This window comes from Phocoena sinus, chromosome 11 (genome assembly GCF_008692025.1).
Source record: "Phocoena sinus isolate mPhoSin1 chromosome 11, mPhoSin1.pri, whole genome shotgun sequence".
In the NCBI taxonomy this organism is placed as follows: Eukaryota; Metazoa; Chordata; class Mammalia; order Artiodactyla; family Phocoenidae; genus Phocoena; species Phocoena sinus.
This window is the reverse complement of record NC_045773.1, coordinates 22,681,436-22,699,816: the sequence shown is the minus strand read 5'-3', so window position 1 is coordinate 22,699,816 and position 18,381 is coordinate 22,681,436. Positions and strand designations below refer to the sequence as shown.

At 38.9% G+C, this 18,381-nt stretch overlaps 1 protein-coding gene across 2 annotated transcripts in view; it reads right to left on the bottom strand.

The window, feature by feature from the left end:
• The window catches only part of SUCLG2 (succinate-CoA ligase GDP-forming subunit beta), a 269,606-nt gene that overhangs the window by 138,489 nt on the left and 112,736 nt on the right, over positions 1-18,381 (bottom strand). For both annotated transcript variants that reach the window (XM_032649210.1, XM_032649211.1), the window contains exons 3-4: positions 3,403-3,502; positions 2,388-2,478 (exon numbers count right to left, since the gene is read on the bottom strand). In XM_032649210.1, the coding sequence (XP_032505101.1) occupies positions 2,388-2,478; positions 3,403-3,502 (191 nt within the window). The remainder of the gene's footprint in view (positions 1-2,387; positions 2,479-3,402; positions 3,503-18,381) is intronic.

The following is an 18,381-nucleotide window of genomic DNA, read 5'->3' as shown; positions in this document are numbered from 1 at the left end:
CATAAATGGTAGCTCATGAGTTTGTAAGAAATATTTCTTGGCACACGGTGTTAGGATTTTCATAGAACCATTCTGATTTCAAGTCACTTTCTAATACAGAGCTAGTCTAGCGAGCCAGATTTAATAACTTTCAGTAGTTATTCTGACAAGCAATACAACGTTATAACATTTTAGGATAAGTGTCATTCAAGAGTCCTATTCTTAATCTTCTAAACTGTTGACAGATATGCTCTACATTCCATCAAATTTCTATTTGCAAAGACCAGCTGCTGCCTCAAACAGCTCCTGCTTGGTAGAAACAACCGATCACTCTTCAAAAAAACATTCTCAAGAAAATGATGACTGTCAATAGATAATTCAAGAAATTTTTATATACAGACCAGTTTTTTGACATTAAGATGCCCTGCCTATGAGCCAGGATATTAAAATACTTTAGGGATTGTTACAGAGAGAATCTAAATGGACTCCACCAACACTCATGCCATGAGAAGTTCAGTTAGATACATTTCAATAATCTTCATCTGTGACTGACACAAACAATATCATCAACACAGCCTTTTCTTGGAGTCTTCCGGTATGGAAAGCTTTTTAACATACTTTACCCTATTTGACCAATGAACCTGTTTTTCATTTTTTTGTTGTTTGTTTTGTTTTTTATATATCATGCTACTCAAATTGTAGTGTGTGGATGAGAGCCAGTGTACAAACTATGTGTAACAGGACAGCGATGAGATAGGGTTAACAGTGTACTCAGTTTTTGAACTTAATCTCTTTGCGAAACAGTAAACAGTACGGGTACTGACTCATGGAGCACATGAGTAGCACTGTCTCACCTCCCCTATTACTATCCCAAGGAACACACCACAAACACAGACTTAGGAAAAAAAAACCAATGTGAATCGATGTATGTAATGTGCTTAAATAGCTTCTTGAACAAACTTAGAAATGTAAAGTTTCTATAATCTGGGAACTTCTGATTGATGTCAAAGATTCCATAAATTAAAAATGCATGTTCCTTAATGTTGTATATAATAATACTGTTACAAAATGTATTACATGTTACAAAATGTAATACACATTTTACAGAGAAAAAGAACAGAAACAAAGCATGGCAATTAAGGGGTGAGAACAGAGGGAAATTTTACTTTTCTAATTTTTATATTTCTGTATTATTGGAATTTTTTACATATGTTAATCACTTTTGCAATCAGGAAAAGAAACACTTACAAATAAATCACTCTGGTAGCTTCCTGGCAATGACTCAATTCACAATAATGCACTTATCTCTAGTATTTCATGAACTGACCTACAAAACTAATTTTATGCATATCTATATAACGTGAATCTTCTTTTGTGTATTTTTATATGCTTTTTAAAGGTATCACAAACTCTAATCTAAAACCCCATGTGTCCATATAAAGTAACAAATTCCTACAAACAAAACTACTAATCATATCCTCTGGGGACAAATTTTGAAGACGTTACACAGGTAAAGGCCCATAACCAGTTTAAAAAGGAAAAAAAAAAGTACCACGCTGGGCTGAACAAAAATAAATTCGAAAAACCTCTTTAAGATGTAAACAGTTCTTGCATCTACCTGCGAGGCAGTGGGAAAGGGAAATAACCAGAACCAGTCTTGTTTGTGGGCTTCCTCGACATTTAGAAAGGCTCTGTGTTCTTAGAAGGGAGGAGCTAATGACCCTCCAGTATCTCCATCTCCCTCCAGCTCAGTGTCCTTTTCGGGACCAAGACAGACGCTCTCACGGTTAAGTTAGGCTCTGGCCTCAGCTCTGCCACTCACAATTTCATGGCTGAGGCAGGCCACTTTGCTCTCGGCTTTATTTTCTCTGTGTGTGTATGTATACACGTACGTGCCCTATACACACTTGGGTGTCCCAAGAGACCTCACTAATACGACATACTCCCAGTGAGAACAGTGGGTCAAAATGCTAACAATCTTAACGTAAGTTATAGGGGCACATAGAAAAACAACTGTAACGGGTACAGTCATTCTGATATACTGAGGATGAGGGTGGGGCTGCGAGGGAGCAGAGAATGTCTGTCACTGAGTCTAGGAGCTGTTATGCCAAGGTCTTTTGGCTTTAAATAGAATCGTGCCTGTGTTCTGAAAGAAAAAGGTATTATTTCAATCACTACCCATTTTTACTAAATGCTGATGACAATAAACACTATTACTACTTTAGAATCCTTTTTATTTCTCCTTGAAGTTACATCACACACAGAATTAACTATGTGAGGTTTCAAAAATAAAATGGCACGTTGCCAAAGTGCATTGCTTCATTTGATACTGTCAAAATTGAAGTATGATTTGATTTTCTTTTTTTTTTAACACATACACAGAAAATGACCAAAAGCATTCACATTACCTTGTTAACTTTCACACCTTCTTTTGGAGTTTGTTTTGTTGCTAGATTATACCCAATCATCTGTTTAGCCAGCTGTCCCACAACTTTAGGACTAAGAGAGAGGAGAAAAAAAAGAGAGAGAGAGAAGAAAGAAAAGAAAGTCAAGGTCTCTGTTGAAAATCATTTTAAAGTAGAGTCTGTATTATATCCCCAAGTCCACCCTGCCCAGGGCCCACCTCCACCTTCATAGAATCCATGGTGCTTTCTGCTCATACACTAGGTGCCTAGCACTGTACCAGAGGCTCACTGAGTACAAAATATATATGAATGAATGAAACAATAGGAGGGAAGCGGGGGAGGGGAAGGGAGGGGAGGGAAGGGAAACAAAAAGAAGCTTGCTTACATTTGCTATCCTCTCCCGCCAAATAAGTTACAGTCATAGTAGAGACACAATGCTGAAATGCATAGCAGACTAAGATAAGAGCTGAATAACAAATACTGGATAGTGGGCAATCTGGGAAGTAAGACCAAAGATGGGGATAAAGGAAAGGGGAAGAATCAAAGTAACCATGAAAGCTATGTGACAGGAGAGGAGAGGAAAGTGTTCAGTGTGTGGAGACATAGGATATAAAGCTGATCAGACAGGTTCAGATAAAGGAAGAATTGACTATCAGACAGGAGGGACCAGTGATGCCATTGGTAATGGGAAGCCACCGCAGGTTCTTGAGTAGGAGAGTGGCATTACAGAAGCAGCATTTAATTTGTAAGTGGTACCATATCAAACATGATGAACCACTGATTGTCTAGAACAGGAGTGTCAAGTTTTCACCAATTAGTGAACAAAAATCCTTTTGTGGGAGGAGAAGGGAAGCTAAGGCACTGCCAGAGCCCTCGACCTGTAATTTACTTCCTTTATGTGCCACCTCCTGCTCCTAGTCCCACCCCAGCCCTCTTTCTCGCTGCTCCTTTCAATCATGAGCAGGATCTTCCATAACTGCTTGCCCCAAAGACAAGGAATTAAAACTTCCTGGCTTACTCTTTTGTTAAATGAACGCCTCCTTTCAAACCGCTACTGAAGATACCTTTTCCTCTTCCTCCAGCTAAGATCTGGGCTTTTAAAACAATTTCTTTTGCATCTGCAAAAAAAAATCCAGAGTTAGTAGTTGATTTACAATTCTTTTTTTTTAAGCAACAAGTGAAGTGGTAATGACATAACTTCCAAAAGTGACTGGTAAAAGCTCTCTCAAACCGACTTTGAAAATGAAGGCAATAAAGAACTTCAAAAAACATCAATGTGCCTAAATACAAAGTCTGTTTATTGAGGACATTCAAATATTTCCTGCGAGTTTAATCTAATACTCAACCATCCCAAGGGAGAGCAACACATGTGTTCCCTGGCTCTTCTGAGTGTCAGAAGATGCTAAATAAATCCGGGCTGGAAGTATTAATTTTACTGTGTAAACACACTTCCATGTGGCAGAGACACCAATCTGCCAGAGGAGTTAACTACCTGTCAGCCATCTGAGATGTCAAAGGGAAGGCTAGTTTACGTGGGGGAAAGGTTTATTAAAGACAAGATGCAAATGGAGTATTGAAGAACTGTATTCTTGGAAATCAACGGTTTTCTGAGCAGTTGTTCTATGTATTCAGTGGGGCTGGGCAAGGGAGGAGGAAATGGCTTAAAACTAAAAGTAAGCAGTATCTTTTCAATGTTGGCAGAGTAACAGAACATCCCAGAGGAAAGTGGTTGTGGAATCTTTGTTTCTCAAAACACTCAAGGAAAAAGTGAGCTGTTTGCTCTTGACCTTTGAGACCAAAGTCATAAACGCAAATATCTTTACAGGACTGGTGGGAAAGCTGGATGTGTGAAGCAGCCCAGTGATAGAGAAGGCGCCCTCAGCCAACAGGAATGCTCCCCTACCCAACCAACAAAAAGAAAAAAAAAAGTCAGCCCCCAAATCAAATGCATTTAATAAATCAAAGAGTACACATCTTCAGGCCACAGCCTGGCATTCTCTGTTTGTGATCAAGTTTTGTTTGAAATTAGAGAATTAAGTCAGACAATCTCCGATACGGCTCTAACGGTTTTCTGGTTCAGCACACCAGGTTTAGAATCACAGACCCAGGTTTTAATCAAGCCTTCATCCCTTGCCCAGCTGTGTGATACTGGGCAAGTTACTTAATGTCTCTAAGACTCAGTTTACTCAATTATGAAACAATGTTGAGGGTTGTTTTAAGAATTAAATTAGAAAATATATGCAAATATCCCCAAATCCTAAAAACTCACTAATGAAAGAGTATTGCCACGATCAGTTAGTACATTTATTACCTTTGTATATTGTGAGGAACCAAAAGGTTGAGATGGGAAAAACTGTTGGAATCTGCAACCACTCATGTAAGGTCCATAACTGTTGGTTATTTCAACTATTACGACCATCACTGTTGTTACTCGTAGGCAAGCAGGCAACGGTTCAAAGAAAAGGAGCCACAGATTTTATCATGAAGGCAATGGGGCACTAGGAAGGATGTGACACTATGAAGGCACTGGGTAAGACAGTCACTCTAGCTGATATAATCAGATTATTATTATTATTTTTTAAACATCTTTATTGGGGTATAATTGCTTTACAATGGTGTGTTAGTTTCTGCTTTATAACAAAGTGAATCAGCTATACATATACATATGTTCCCATATGTCTTCCCTCTTGCGTCTCCCTCCCTCCCACTCTCCCCATCCCACCCCTCCAGGCTGTCACAAAGCACCGAGCTAATATCCCTGTGCCTTGCGGCTGCTTCCCCCCAGCTATCTACCTTACTACGTTTGTTAGTGTGTATATGTCCATGACTCTCTCTCGCCCTGTCAAAACTCACCCTTCCCCCTCCCCATATCCTCAAATCCGTTCTCCAGTAGGTCTGCGTCTTTATTCCTGTCTTACCCCTAGGTTCTTCATGACATTTTTTTCCCTTAAATTCCATATATATGTGTTAGCATACGGTATTTGTCTTTTTCTTTCTGACTTACTTCACTCTGTATGACAGACTCTAGGTCTATCCATCTCATTACAAATAGCTCAATTTCATTTCTTTTTAAGGCTGAGTAATATTCCATTGTGTATATGTATAATCAGATTATTAAGGCTCATTGTCTTATTGGTTGGTCTTCCCTTCTATATTTGCGCACACTCAGAAAACCAGGGTTGGGCTTCCCCGGTGGCGCAGTGGTTGAGAGTCCGCCTGCCGATGCAGGGGACACGGGTTCGTGCCCTGGTCCGGGAGGATCCCACATGCCGCGGAGCGGCTGGGCCCGTGAGCCATGGCCGCTGAGCCTGCGCATCCGGAGCCTGTGCTCCGCAACGGGAGAGGCCACAGCAGTGAGAGGCCCGCAAACCACAAAAAAAAAAAAAAAAAAAAAAAAGAAAACCAGGGTTTACCTTCTCTCAGAAGTATACATAGTTCCTTCTTTGCTGCCCTCTATAACCTCTGACAATAGTTTCTGCCCAGGGTATGAACCATAACAACATCAGTCAAACGATGTCTTAAGATAAACTAGTTCCCATCAAATTGAGTAGAAGACAAGCTATGGTGACCGCTCATTATCAGAAACTCACCAGGAATGGGACCAAATAAAATGAATTTATTGCATATTTAGGCTATTGCATGTAGGAGTAGTATTAAGATCAAGAACTTTGAAGAAAAACAGACTTAGTTAAAATCTCCAACTCTGCCTATCCCTTTATTTATAGAGAAGAGGAGAATGAGATTCAGAAAGGTAAAAGTAACACATCCATCTATAAAATAGTCAAAACAAAAATAATCTATAGTGTTAGAATGAAGTGAAGAATAAATGAAAATGGTAGGTAAAGTACTCATCTCAAAGTCTGGCGCATTAAAAAAAGAGTCAAAATATGATAGCCATCATCATTATAATTATTTTCAGCAATTAAGCAAAGAAGTAGAATACAGAAAGACATTTCTAATTTCTCTTTTTAAGACGTCAAGTAGAAAAACACTTTTTGCTGTCTACTTAAGTTTTTAATTGTGATCTCTTCAAATTCTTTAAAAAGGATAACTAGCATTCCATTGCCATTATCATTTTTCATATCCTTGTCATCCAGAAAAAGAGATGCTTTCCTCTCCAAGCTTTCCAACAGCAAAACCTGAAAGCCATACAGACTACCTAAATGGGCAATGTTAACTGGTGTTACACAGGTCTGATTAGATAAGCTTTAGGCACTAACCATCAAGACACAGAAACAGCTGTAGGCTCAATGAAGTGTTGTCAGTTATTCATATCACCACCGATCATGTATTAAAGGATTCCAACTTGGTCTACAGTTGGTAGACCAAGCAACTACGTTGGAGACTGTGAAGCCACACACTGGGGCAAATAGAAAAAGGGAAAGAAAAAGATTATATCAAATCTAGGTACATCTTCTGCAGCTTACACCCCAGGCCAAAAATAAGTTCACTACAATCATCTCTTCTGCTTAGATCTCAAATACTAAATCAGTACAGCAGGTCAGTAGCCCAAAGTAAAATAAGTTTGTCTCATCTTGAGGGAAACTCACATAAAGTAATTTAACTCATGTGGCTATTTACTCAAAGTGTTAAAAATTAAGTGGCCAAATCCTTCTGAACAGTAACTAGTTTTTTCATTCAGTATTTACCAAGTGGATTCACACTTAATGTCACTGTTTCTGTTTTATTTAAAGATCTGATTTCTCCAAAAACGTGTACAAATTTCTGTTTGTTTTTTTAACGTTACCTCTCTGTTCCCAAACAGAACTACAAAAGAATATCCATACAGGAAATTCCATATTTGCATGAATACACAGATGAATTAACTGTATTTTAGGATATAAAGCTAAAAAGAGACAGTGGGGGAGGACTCTCCTCCAATAAATTTTGTACAGAAATGGATTGCATCTATACATTGATAACCATATTAATGGTATAACCCAGGTCTGTATAACTCCAAATTCCCTGCTCTTAACCGATACTTTTACATGCAGTAGCCTAAATAGGCAATACATTCATTTTATTCTCTTCCTTTACTGGTGAATTTCTGATAATAAGCAGTGCTCATGGCTAGGGTTCTATTGGGTTTGATGCAAACCAGTTTACTATAACTCATATATATTTTAGGAGAAAAACGCACTATAGAGACATATTTGACAAACTTAATAGATACGTAAGACTTTCAAATACCATTATCACTTAAGAGAACAAACTTTATAGCCATGAAGAAAGCCTAAAAAAACCCCTCTGAGCCATGGTCTTATTTCACTCTATTAGCATTAAAATAATGCTTTCTCGGGCTTCCCTGGTGGTGCAGTGGTTGAGAGTCTGCCTGCCGATGCAGGGGACACGGGTTCGTGCCCCGGTCTGGGAAGATCCCACATGCCGCGGAGTGGATGGGCCCGTGAGCCATGGCCGCTGAGCCTGCGCGTCCGGAGCCGGTGCTCCGCAACGGGAGAGGCCACAGCAGTGAGAGGCCCGCGTACCGCAAAATAATAATAATAATAATAATAATAATAATGCTTTCTCACTTTTTTCCTCTCATTCTCCACCACAAGTGTTGTTATAATTACAATAATACAGTTTTATACCAATTTTTATAGTTCCCCAACAGTCCCATGCTGGATAATAAACATTCTTGGAAGCGTTATTAAATCTTAAAGAATAAATAAATTCATTAAGGAAAGCATAACCTAAATAGAATAAATAAGAAATGTTTTTAATTAGGCAGGCTTTGTAAAACTACTTCACTTTGCTTTTCGGAAATGGAATTCTGAAAATACATTTATGCAAAATAATGTTCGCAAGACATATTTTAGAACCTGAACACAAATGGGCCATAGCAAATGTCTGAAAATGTTAGTCAAATATATCAATAAGGGCTTCCCTGGTGGCGCAGTGGTTGAGAGCCCTCCTGCCGATGCAGAGGACACGGGTTTGTGCCCCGGTCCAGGAAGATCCCACGTGCCACGGAGTGGCTGGGCCCGTGAGCCATGGCCGCTGAGCCTGCGCATCCGGAGCCTGTGCTCTGCAACAGGAGAGGCCACAACAGTGAGAGGCCCGCGTACCGCGAAAAAAAAAAAAAAAAGAATATCAATAACAGTAAGTTATTTTCAACTATCCTTTTTAAATAGTTTGGTGATCAAACAAATATTTGTATTACTGAACTGGTTTTTATTCAGTATTGCGCTCTTTCAAAGTGTAATACTTTCTAAACACAAAATGTATTACTCTATATACCGGTACTGTAGCAAGGTGACTACTACCATGATCATCTATTTTGATTCAATAACACTGTAGTTTGGGGCGGGGGGGGGGGGAACTACGATTTCTATGATTCACTGACAAGCAAAATTGCAATATTCAGTTTTAAGCACAACGGCACTGTGTAATTTCTAACATAGTGATCACCCTTCATGAGGTCTGATAGAATCCTTAATAGAGAAAGTTAAAATGTATTTCAGATTACCTATTACTGTACGGCAAGGAGAAAGCGGAGTGGGAGGCAAGAGAAGAGTTGAAAGCTACTATGAAAAGATGAATCTTAATAAAGAACATACAATTTATAGGGCGATAATAGAGACCCAAGTGGCAATTTCCCAAAGGAAATGAGCTAACATCCCTGTTTTCATTATGATCTCAGAACCCAAACTTAAAAGTGGAGAATTACCTATCTTAATCATTACTCTAATATCTCCTATAGATTGACCCCTATTTCCTCAAATTGTGAGTAGGTTGCTCGCTGGGAAATAAGACTGTTTCTGAGAATGAAACAAGTATTTCAACTTTCAACAAGTCTGACATGGGCTCACAAACACTGCAATAGAGAATTTCAAACATATGAGACATCAGAATAACCCATTTCACCACTGGTCACATCCCTAGACTAAAACAGAATTGGAGATACTTGGCTCTCCATCAGACTGCTACCCATCAAAGACTTAAATTAAACATACCTGGAACAGTGATTTACAAATATAAGTAAAAGATGGAAATAAAACGATCTCTAGGACAGGGGTTTTGTAATACAAATAGGAAGTTATCCAGGGAGACATTATTTCACATTAAAAAATTCTTTTATTATTCTTATAAAATGAGGCTTTTATGTAAGTTTTAAATCTTAATTTCTTAATATGGTAAGCCAATTAATCCCACATTATCTAAAATAATTCCTTCATTTGGATACTGTGGGGGCATGATAATGCCCATTTGAACAGTTTATTAATTATAATGAAGATAATAATATTATCTTAACACAAAACACAATTTTATTTTCGAGGGAATCATTTTGAGCTCTTATAAAAACCCCTAAATTAAAGTTTGATAAATCATTCTTTTTCAAATTGCCATACTCTTAAAAATATTGTATATTTAATCCTACATTATAGACCTTATTAAAATCTATAATGATAAATTAGCCTACTCTTCTGATTTTGTCACTGGTGTTATTAATTGCTTTCATAACCTTTAATACACACTTTGTTGGTGATAAAAATTTTAAAGCTAGATAAAAATTACCTCCAGAAAGGCTCGATTTAGTTGTAATATCTTACTTTTTCTGTAGTTTAATACTTATAAACCAATCTTACATTTTGCCTATTAGATTAAAAGATATATTTCCATAACAAAGGTTAAGGATAGAACCTCCTGACACTGATGCCAAAAATAATGTGATCGTATTCAAGCACCTGTAGCTAATCAAAAATGTCTAATGGGCTTCCCTGGTGGCACAGTGGTTAAGAATCCGCCTGCCAATGCAGGGGACATAGGTTCGACCCCCAGTCTGGGAAGATCCCACATGCTGCGGAGCAACTAAGCCCGTGCGCCACAACTACTGAGCCTGCACTCTAAAGCCCATGAGCCACAACTCCTAAAACCCCAACACCTAGAGCCCATGCTCTGCAACAAGAGAAGCCACCGCCATAAGAAGCCCACGCACCGCAACGAAGAGTAGCCCCCGCTCAGCGCAACTAGAGAAAGCCCACACGCAGCAACGAAGACCCACCGCAGCCAAAAATAAATAAATTTATTTATTTTAAAAAATGTCTAATACTATAAGACTGCAACCACAGGACATTAAACAAATCTTCTGCAAATGAAGCCACTTGATAAAAAGAATTTTTCAGAACAAGTTTCTTCAAAAGAAGAAATTTCCAGAAATCTCTACTGTTTTATGTACAGTAGGGATTAATGATATACATTACTAATAATAACATCTGTAACATTTGTAACTTCAACATATCCTGGAAACCGTCACAGATGATGAAAAGCATTTATGAACATCAATAGCATTTCTACAGTATTTTGTGGTACATTTGAAGGAAAAGAATGATAAAGGAAAACTAGCTATTAAAAATTCATTTTTAAGGCAAAGATGTGTTCAGTCAGGGCTCAATGAGGGAAGCAGAACCACTGTGAGTTATGGATAAGGGATTTATTACAGGAATTAAAGCTGAATTTGTAGGAGATGCTGAGAAAGGAAAGGTGTGAAAGTAGAGGCTGGAGGATCAGGAGTCACCAAGCAGCCAATGAGAGGAGTCACCAACTAGCATATGCAGGCTCTGTGAAGAAGGGTATGGGACTTGTTGCCACGCATCTCATGATGGCTTTGTGTTCATGTTGATCAGCAAGGTCAGCAGTTGGAAAACAGCTAGACATGGAGCACAAAGGAACAAAGACAAGTTGGACCCTCTTGCCAGCATGTCTACATCTACCCATCACTGCATCACAAAGTAATGGGTGCATTTCAAGTTCTGTGCCAATTCCAAATCTGGGCAACTCTAACCTGATATATACAAGGAAGGGGATTCTTAGAAACGGAGTTCCACCAAGCTGACACAGTATAAATTACCACAGATGATAATAAAGGAATCAGAAGGCAAAGCCCGTAACTGTTGCAGGTTCAGAATTAATATTTTTTTACATTTTTCTGAGCGGCTTGAGAACCTATCCTGGACCAGGGTATATGAGGGATATACTCTGTCTGTCTTCAGTAGCAGACAATTGGAAGCTACATGATCATACAGAAATATAAGGGGATCTCTTGTTGATGTGAACCAGTGATGAACAAGAGGGGAGAAAAAGGTGACAATGCCCAGAACTGATATGCAAAGATAAACTCACAACAGTTTTATTTTCAGAGACAACTGGAAAGACTGTGAAATTTAAAATGTACGCACCATATATATGGCTGGGCTGCACTCATATTTAAAGATGTTTCTTTCACTTTCACAGCAATATTACTAGTATTCTGAGATCTTCCACCTTCATGTTTAGAAATCTTGTCTATTCCCTATTTTCTCTTACTTAAGTCAATTCCTCTATCTGGCCCTCCACTTGCTGAGAGATGCTCTCATATGCTACTGTCTGGAATCAGTCCCACTGCCTGTTTGCTGTCCTCATTCTGCCACCCTGGTCTACTGGCCAAACCACCACCAGTTTCCTCTAGTCAAGAAAGATCCTCCAGCTTCTCACAAGTGGGTCCTTTCTGGGGACCTTCTCAAGCAGAGTGGCTGAGCCCCTAGTGAGGCAGCTTTTTCCTTTTCAGCACAGTCTCTATCCCAGAGGACACAGTCTCCAGGAGAGACTTGGGATCAATGAAACCTGATGCTTTTGTGCCCTCAGAGCTATAGCGCCTGCCTGCCCAGCCTTCCCCTTTTCCTCACTCACAGAGATTTAGCAGGAACCCCTCGACTTTCTAACCAGCTCCACTCTTTAGAGACTCTTTCTCCTAACAGGCCCTGATTTCCAAATTGCAGAGTGCATTCAAAATCCTTCTCAGCCTCCTGAGTCCAATGCAAATCAAGGAATAGTACTGGGCATCTGTTCCATGCTCCTGAAAAATTCATGACAGTTAAGAAACGTGGAATGTTCTAAGACAATTAGGAGGTCCATCTGTCCAATGCACACAAAACACCCTTTGGTAGAGCAATCCCACTTCTGTGAAAATCAGCTACAGAAACAAGGATTTTCACTGCCATGTTATTATAAGAGGGAAACACTGAAAACAACCAAAATGTCCATCAGCATTTGGACATTCGGGTTTGGAAAAACAAATTTTACATAGCCACATGATGAAATGATACAATACTATATATCTATCAACCATGATTAAGTATATCTTTATGTATAAACATGGGGAAATGTCCATAGACACTATACGCTTTAAACTGAGTTAATGATTAATATTTAAAAAGTCACATTTGTGAATCATTATATAGTCATAATGAAATCTAAATGGACAATAACCACATTATTAACTGAGGTTATCTTAAGGAGGTAAGGAGGGGTATTATGGGTAGAACATTACCTTTTTTCAGTACTGATTCAAATTTTTTGCAATTATCATGTGCTGTCATAAAAAAATTAAAATGTGAGATAAATATAGACAGTTATTTATAGTGGTTTGTCTTGAATATTTAAATGTTCCTTTCTGTATCAGTCTTTATAGTTTTAATCTGTGGGGTCAGGGATGCCTACACTTGAGGAGGCCTCCAGAAGGCATCTTTAAGAAATATGGTTCATCGTCTCACAACATGACTTCCTAAGGTATCATGCAAGAAAACTGACAGCAGCAGAAAACCTTTTTTCCCTTTTAAAATATCTCTTGAGCACCTGCAGGAATTCAAAGATTTAAAAAAGTCATAGTCACTGCCCTTCAGAGACTTAAAATCTACTGAAGGAAAGAGATACAAACAAAGAATTACTGAAAAACATGAATGCTTTCACAAGTGGCAAGAACAAAGTATAGTGAGAAGGGGAAATGGTGTCAAGTTAAGCAGGGCAGGAGAAAGAATAGAAGAGCCGGGAAGACAAGAAGAGCTGTGAGTTTTCTAGGTAGATAAAGCTGGGGAGTGAAGATACCAAGGGGTAAACAGCTAAGAAAGGCTACATTGCTTTTCCATTTATACTTGTTTGGCTGTCTTAGTTACCTATTTAAATTAGAAACCACTATCGCATCACTTCAAATAAACCAGTAAAGCATGCCAAGGACTCAGCACTCAAATTTGTTATTTCAGATCTTCAGAAAACCTCTACTTCAATAAAAGTTTATTTATCTATACTCAGGAACAGCATATAAATGAAAAAACACATGTATGGTCTTTGTTAAATTTAGTTATTTTGCCCTAAGTGCTTTTAAGATCTCCAATAATTTTATCACGGTGGTCTTTAAAAAGCCCCCAATCAGGTACACTCTCACACAGGACTGTGAAAGCTCCCAAGGGGTCAGTGAGATTCAAACTAAGCAGTTGTTTAATAACAGCAAGAGTTACATATATGTCCACCCCCTCCTAACCTGCAAATAAACACATATTCCAGACTTAAAATGTGCAACCATTCTAAATGCCAGAAATATAGAATTCCAAACACTGGCTTGGTGATGTTGCTATAAAAGGAAACCAGGAGGTTTTCATTTTCCATTTTAAAGTGCTAAAGTGGTGGGTGACACTCTGGAGTTAAGTAGAAGCCAGGAATGACCCACCCCAAGGGAGATGAAAGATCTCAGAACCACTTTCCCATGATATACACATCTACTGTGGTCCAGCATAAACTGTTATGTAGCCTTCAAATCGCATTGAGTTTTAAATTGCAGTGTCTTGCTCTTTTATTGCCTGTCCTGATCCATTCATTGTGCCTGAAATCTAAGTCTATTGCTTGAATATTAAACACAGGGAGGATTTTAGAGTGCATCCTAGAGGATGAAATCATGCAATTTCAGTGAACTAGGAAGAGTTTATATTTGGCTGACTTTCGAGGGTTGCAAAGGCCTGAGAAATAGTTACTTTTTCCTTTTCCTGCTATGCCAGCTTTCGTTGGTTTTCATCCTTCCTTTCTTCCCCTCTGCTTCCTTCTTCCTCCCCACCCTTCCTTCCTCCTTTTCTCTTACCCTTCCTTGTATTGTTGCCAATTTATTTAAGTGCAAGTTCTATTATATCTAAGATAACTAGCTTCAGTTTCAACAGTTCAGTTTCAACAGCCTGAAAGATCAGCACTAACTTCAAATTTCACCTCCCATCACACCCTCCTCAAAACCACTCCCAAATAAGGACTAATACACTTAAATCCCTCAGAATTGGAGCACTCATCATCAACCTGATCTATACCTGACTTCAGAAGCCACAAAGCCTGGACCTACTTTCTTGGACTGTCTTCAGAACAACCATTCTGATTATCTTTGAAGCATTCAAACGAGGATGGTCTCTTCTGGGACTTCCTGCATCATTTTTTTTTTTTTTTTAATGCCTGGTTTGAGCAAGAATTCATACTGGAATGAGCCAGCCCAAGTGTTATAAATAAGAAATTAAAGAATTAACAAGCTGATGTGCACCCTCTAGGATGCACATCATGGGGAAAAATTAATAAAAATTTTTTGAGTTGAATTTGGAATTGTTACACCGGAAAACACAGTAAAATACTCAAGAGCTGGCATCCACACCTGGGAAAAGTATAAGAAAATTCTGGCAGGTTTTAAGTAGCTAGTACTAGTGTGGCAGAGAAATAAAATCCTGTTCCATGCTTGACCAAGTAAGCAGTCCTATATGAGGATACCCTCTGAAATCCCAATCACTAGGAGACATTTACTCTCAAGATTCACATTTCATTATGGCAGCTGGAAAGCCACCAGATAAGCCTATTCTTCCTACCCAATGACCGACCTCTCCTTTAAAAGTGTGGCCAACATCTGTTCTGTATCCACACTCTCCCTCACCATCACAGTTTTTTTACTCTGTTTTTCACCTTAGTTTCCAGGAATATGATATCAGACATCTGGAAGTAAATAGCACATCCACAGAACTACCTAAAATATTCCCTTCGTCTCCCACTGCTAGTGACCTTAAATCCAGCTGCAGCTTTTTTCAGGTCCCTGACCCTTTCTCTTTACCTCCCATCAAGAGTTTGGAACAGGCTGTCATAATGCATAAACATGATTCCACTGTGGGGAAGGAAGGAGATCTTGCTACCCTAGATGAATTTCCCAGGACACTTGTCCATAAAGCTATGGACAAGTGTCCATAGCTATTTTGTCCATAACCTCAAAATAGGATGGCTTAGCCATATACAAAGGGAGTGATTTTTATGATGAATTAAATCAACATTGACTCGGGAATGCTACAAAGTCTCACAAACCAGATCTCACCTCTCCTCTGAAGGGCCTTCTAGTTCAAAGGAGATGCCACACCGAAGAGGGGCCACAGAGCCGGGGAGGGCCCTGTCACACTGGATGAAGCCACACTCAGTTTAGCCAATCATGCCCCTCACACCTTCTCTAGTGTTTGTTGCTACTGAAGGGCACACACAGCATGATGCAGAATGAGATGGCCTCATTCCCCTGGAAATGACCAAGCAGGAGTGCCAGGTACATAGTGGGCCCTCAGCATATGGTCATTCATTATAATCATCACTTCTTTGCACTGTGAAATCATAATCACAGTATTTATTAGGTGTTTACTGTGGAATAAGATTTGTGCTAAGTGTATTCATTACCCACATTTAACAAATAACTCCACTGAGGTTATCTGGAGTAACACAGCTAGCAAGAAGTAGAGTCAGAATGTTTCAGCAAGAAAAATAATTCTAGAGACTGTGCTTTAACCCTTTCACATAAGAGCCTCATTATTGGTTTTTTTTCCCCCAACATTTTGTTATTAAAACTTCCAATCACATAAAAAAAAGTTGAACGACAAGTAAAGATCTACACACTCACCACTCGGATTCTATAACTGCTAACATTTAACTACATTTGCTTTATCCCAAATCTCTCCATCCATCACAGCCCATCTTATTTCTTCACGCATTTCAAAGTAAGTTGCAGACATCAGTGCAGTTACCCTTAGACTCTCAGGACTCATAACAGTAACTAAAGTTAATACCTGTTTACAGTTCTTTTTTGGCGAGAGATACAATTTACATACAGTGAAATGCCCAAATCTGAAATGTACCATTCAGTAGGTTTTGACAAATGCATATACCTGTATGACTCAAATCCCAACCAAGAAACACATTGTTGTTTGTAACAGCATATTACTAGAGTGTCCTTAGGACAAAATATCTAAATAGAACAGCACTGACAATGAGGATATTAAATCTCTTACTGAATTTTCACTGAAACTAAACATAACAAAATATTAAATTCTACACCTCAGCACAAAGATCAATCCCTGGCCTATAGACAGGCCACCAACAGATATGTGACTATTCAAGAAGTGTAAAAAGCAATCAGTTCTCCCCCACCCACCCCACGACCTCCAAATCAGAATCCTGCTCGAAACATTCCTAGTCAGAGTCAGTGACATGCAAAGTACTGATTTAAAAAGGGTTTTTTTGTTTGTTGTTTACCACGAGCATATATAACTTTTTGAAAACAACTAATTATTTTAAAACATGAACTTTTCCAGCCCTGATACTTTGAAAGCTCGGGGAAACTATCAATAATAGCTGCACCAAAGGTGTTTCCTTGCACCATGTCTGTCCTGGTATTTTGGTGTGGCTATTCATTTTGAAAAGGGAAGTGAATTCTCCTGGGGATTCTTGCAACCTCCAGAAAAGCCAGGATGATGCTTCCAGCCTTAATCTGATGCTTAAGTGATGGAGTGATGAATATGACAATCTTTAGCCCAAAGCTTTTCTAGGCTGTCAATGTCCCTGTCACTGCCTGATATTAACATATTGGGATTGGAGACTTTCCATAAGCCTCCAGGGTTTTTGAAAGAAAACCACTAGAAAGTATTTAGAAGACAAAAGCCAAGACATATCTGCGCTATAACCTACATTACTCTTTTGCAAACTTTAGAAAATACAGATACAAATGCTTTAAAAAAAAGTCTGCAATGATAGAAAGTCTACATCAACAGTTATCTACAGGGGGTGAAGTTTCAAATGATTTTTACTTCCTTCTTTAAAGCTTTGATATTACCTGCACTTTTTACAAGTGCTTTATAAATGCTTATGCCATTTATAATCAGAGAAAAACTATTTTCAGATTTAAATAAAATATATGTTTATGTGACCTAGTAAGAACAATAACAATAATATTGCTAAGTGGGGGGGAGGGGGAAAAAGTTTTCCGTAATCGAAAATATATGTCATTAAATATATGTACATGTATGCATACAGGCATATATAATATGTATACTGAGCATTAATCTGGAATAAAATATACCAAAGTATTAACTGATTATTTGGAGCGGGGGAGGAGATTACTGGTAATTTTTTCTTCTTTTTGACAGCAAATATGCTACAAAGAACATGTATTATTTCTGTGAATTTTTAAAGCAAGTTCATCACACATTAGATACACTGGTGCCTGAGATGTGCACAGAATACTGCCATTCAGCTTCACTGGGCTCTACCACCCCTTGCTCACTTCATGGGCGGTATGACTCAGAATGGAGGACAGAGGCAAAACACGGCCACTTCTCAAATCAGCAACTAATCTTCCAGTTCAAAGCCAGCTATGGTGTTCCCTGGGCCTAGGGACTCACACACCTGTGCTTTCCAGAATTAGTTGCATCTGATCCATGCAAGGAACGTGAAGATTCGTCCCTATGAGATTCAGGACAAGTCACTGGGGCTCAAGTCACCAGTTTCCTTAAGGGGACATAAAGGGGTCAAGTGCCCTCTTGAGGTGCCCTTCAGCCCTTCAGATGTATGTGCGGAATTATTAAAGCATCTCCCTTCTATGTACATAAACCTACCATCCCTCTTAAGTCCCTCCCAAAGAAGGAAACATTGGAGATGATCAGAGTATACTGGTAAGTTAATGAGCCACTGGTAGACAGCCTTGGATCACAACTCAGGTTTTTTTCCTCACTAGCCAGTTGAGTGACCTTGGCCAAAGAATAACAGAACCTCAATTTTCTCATCTATGAAATGAAGCTGATAAAAGTAGCGCTTACCTTTGAGAACTGCTATGACTATTAAATGCTAGGGGCTGGTGGGAGGTGGGGGGGAGGCAGGGAGTATGTAAGGTATGTAAAGTTACTTAACACAATACCTG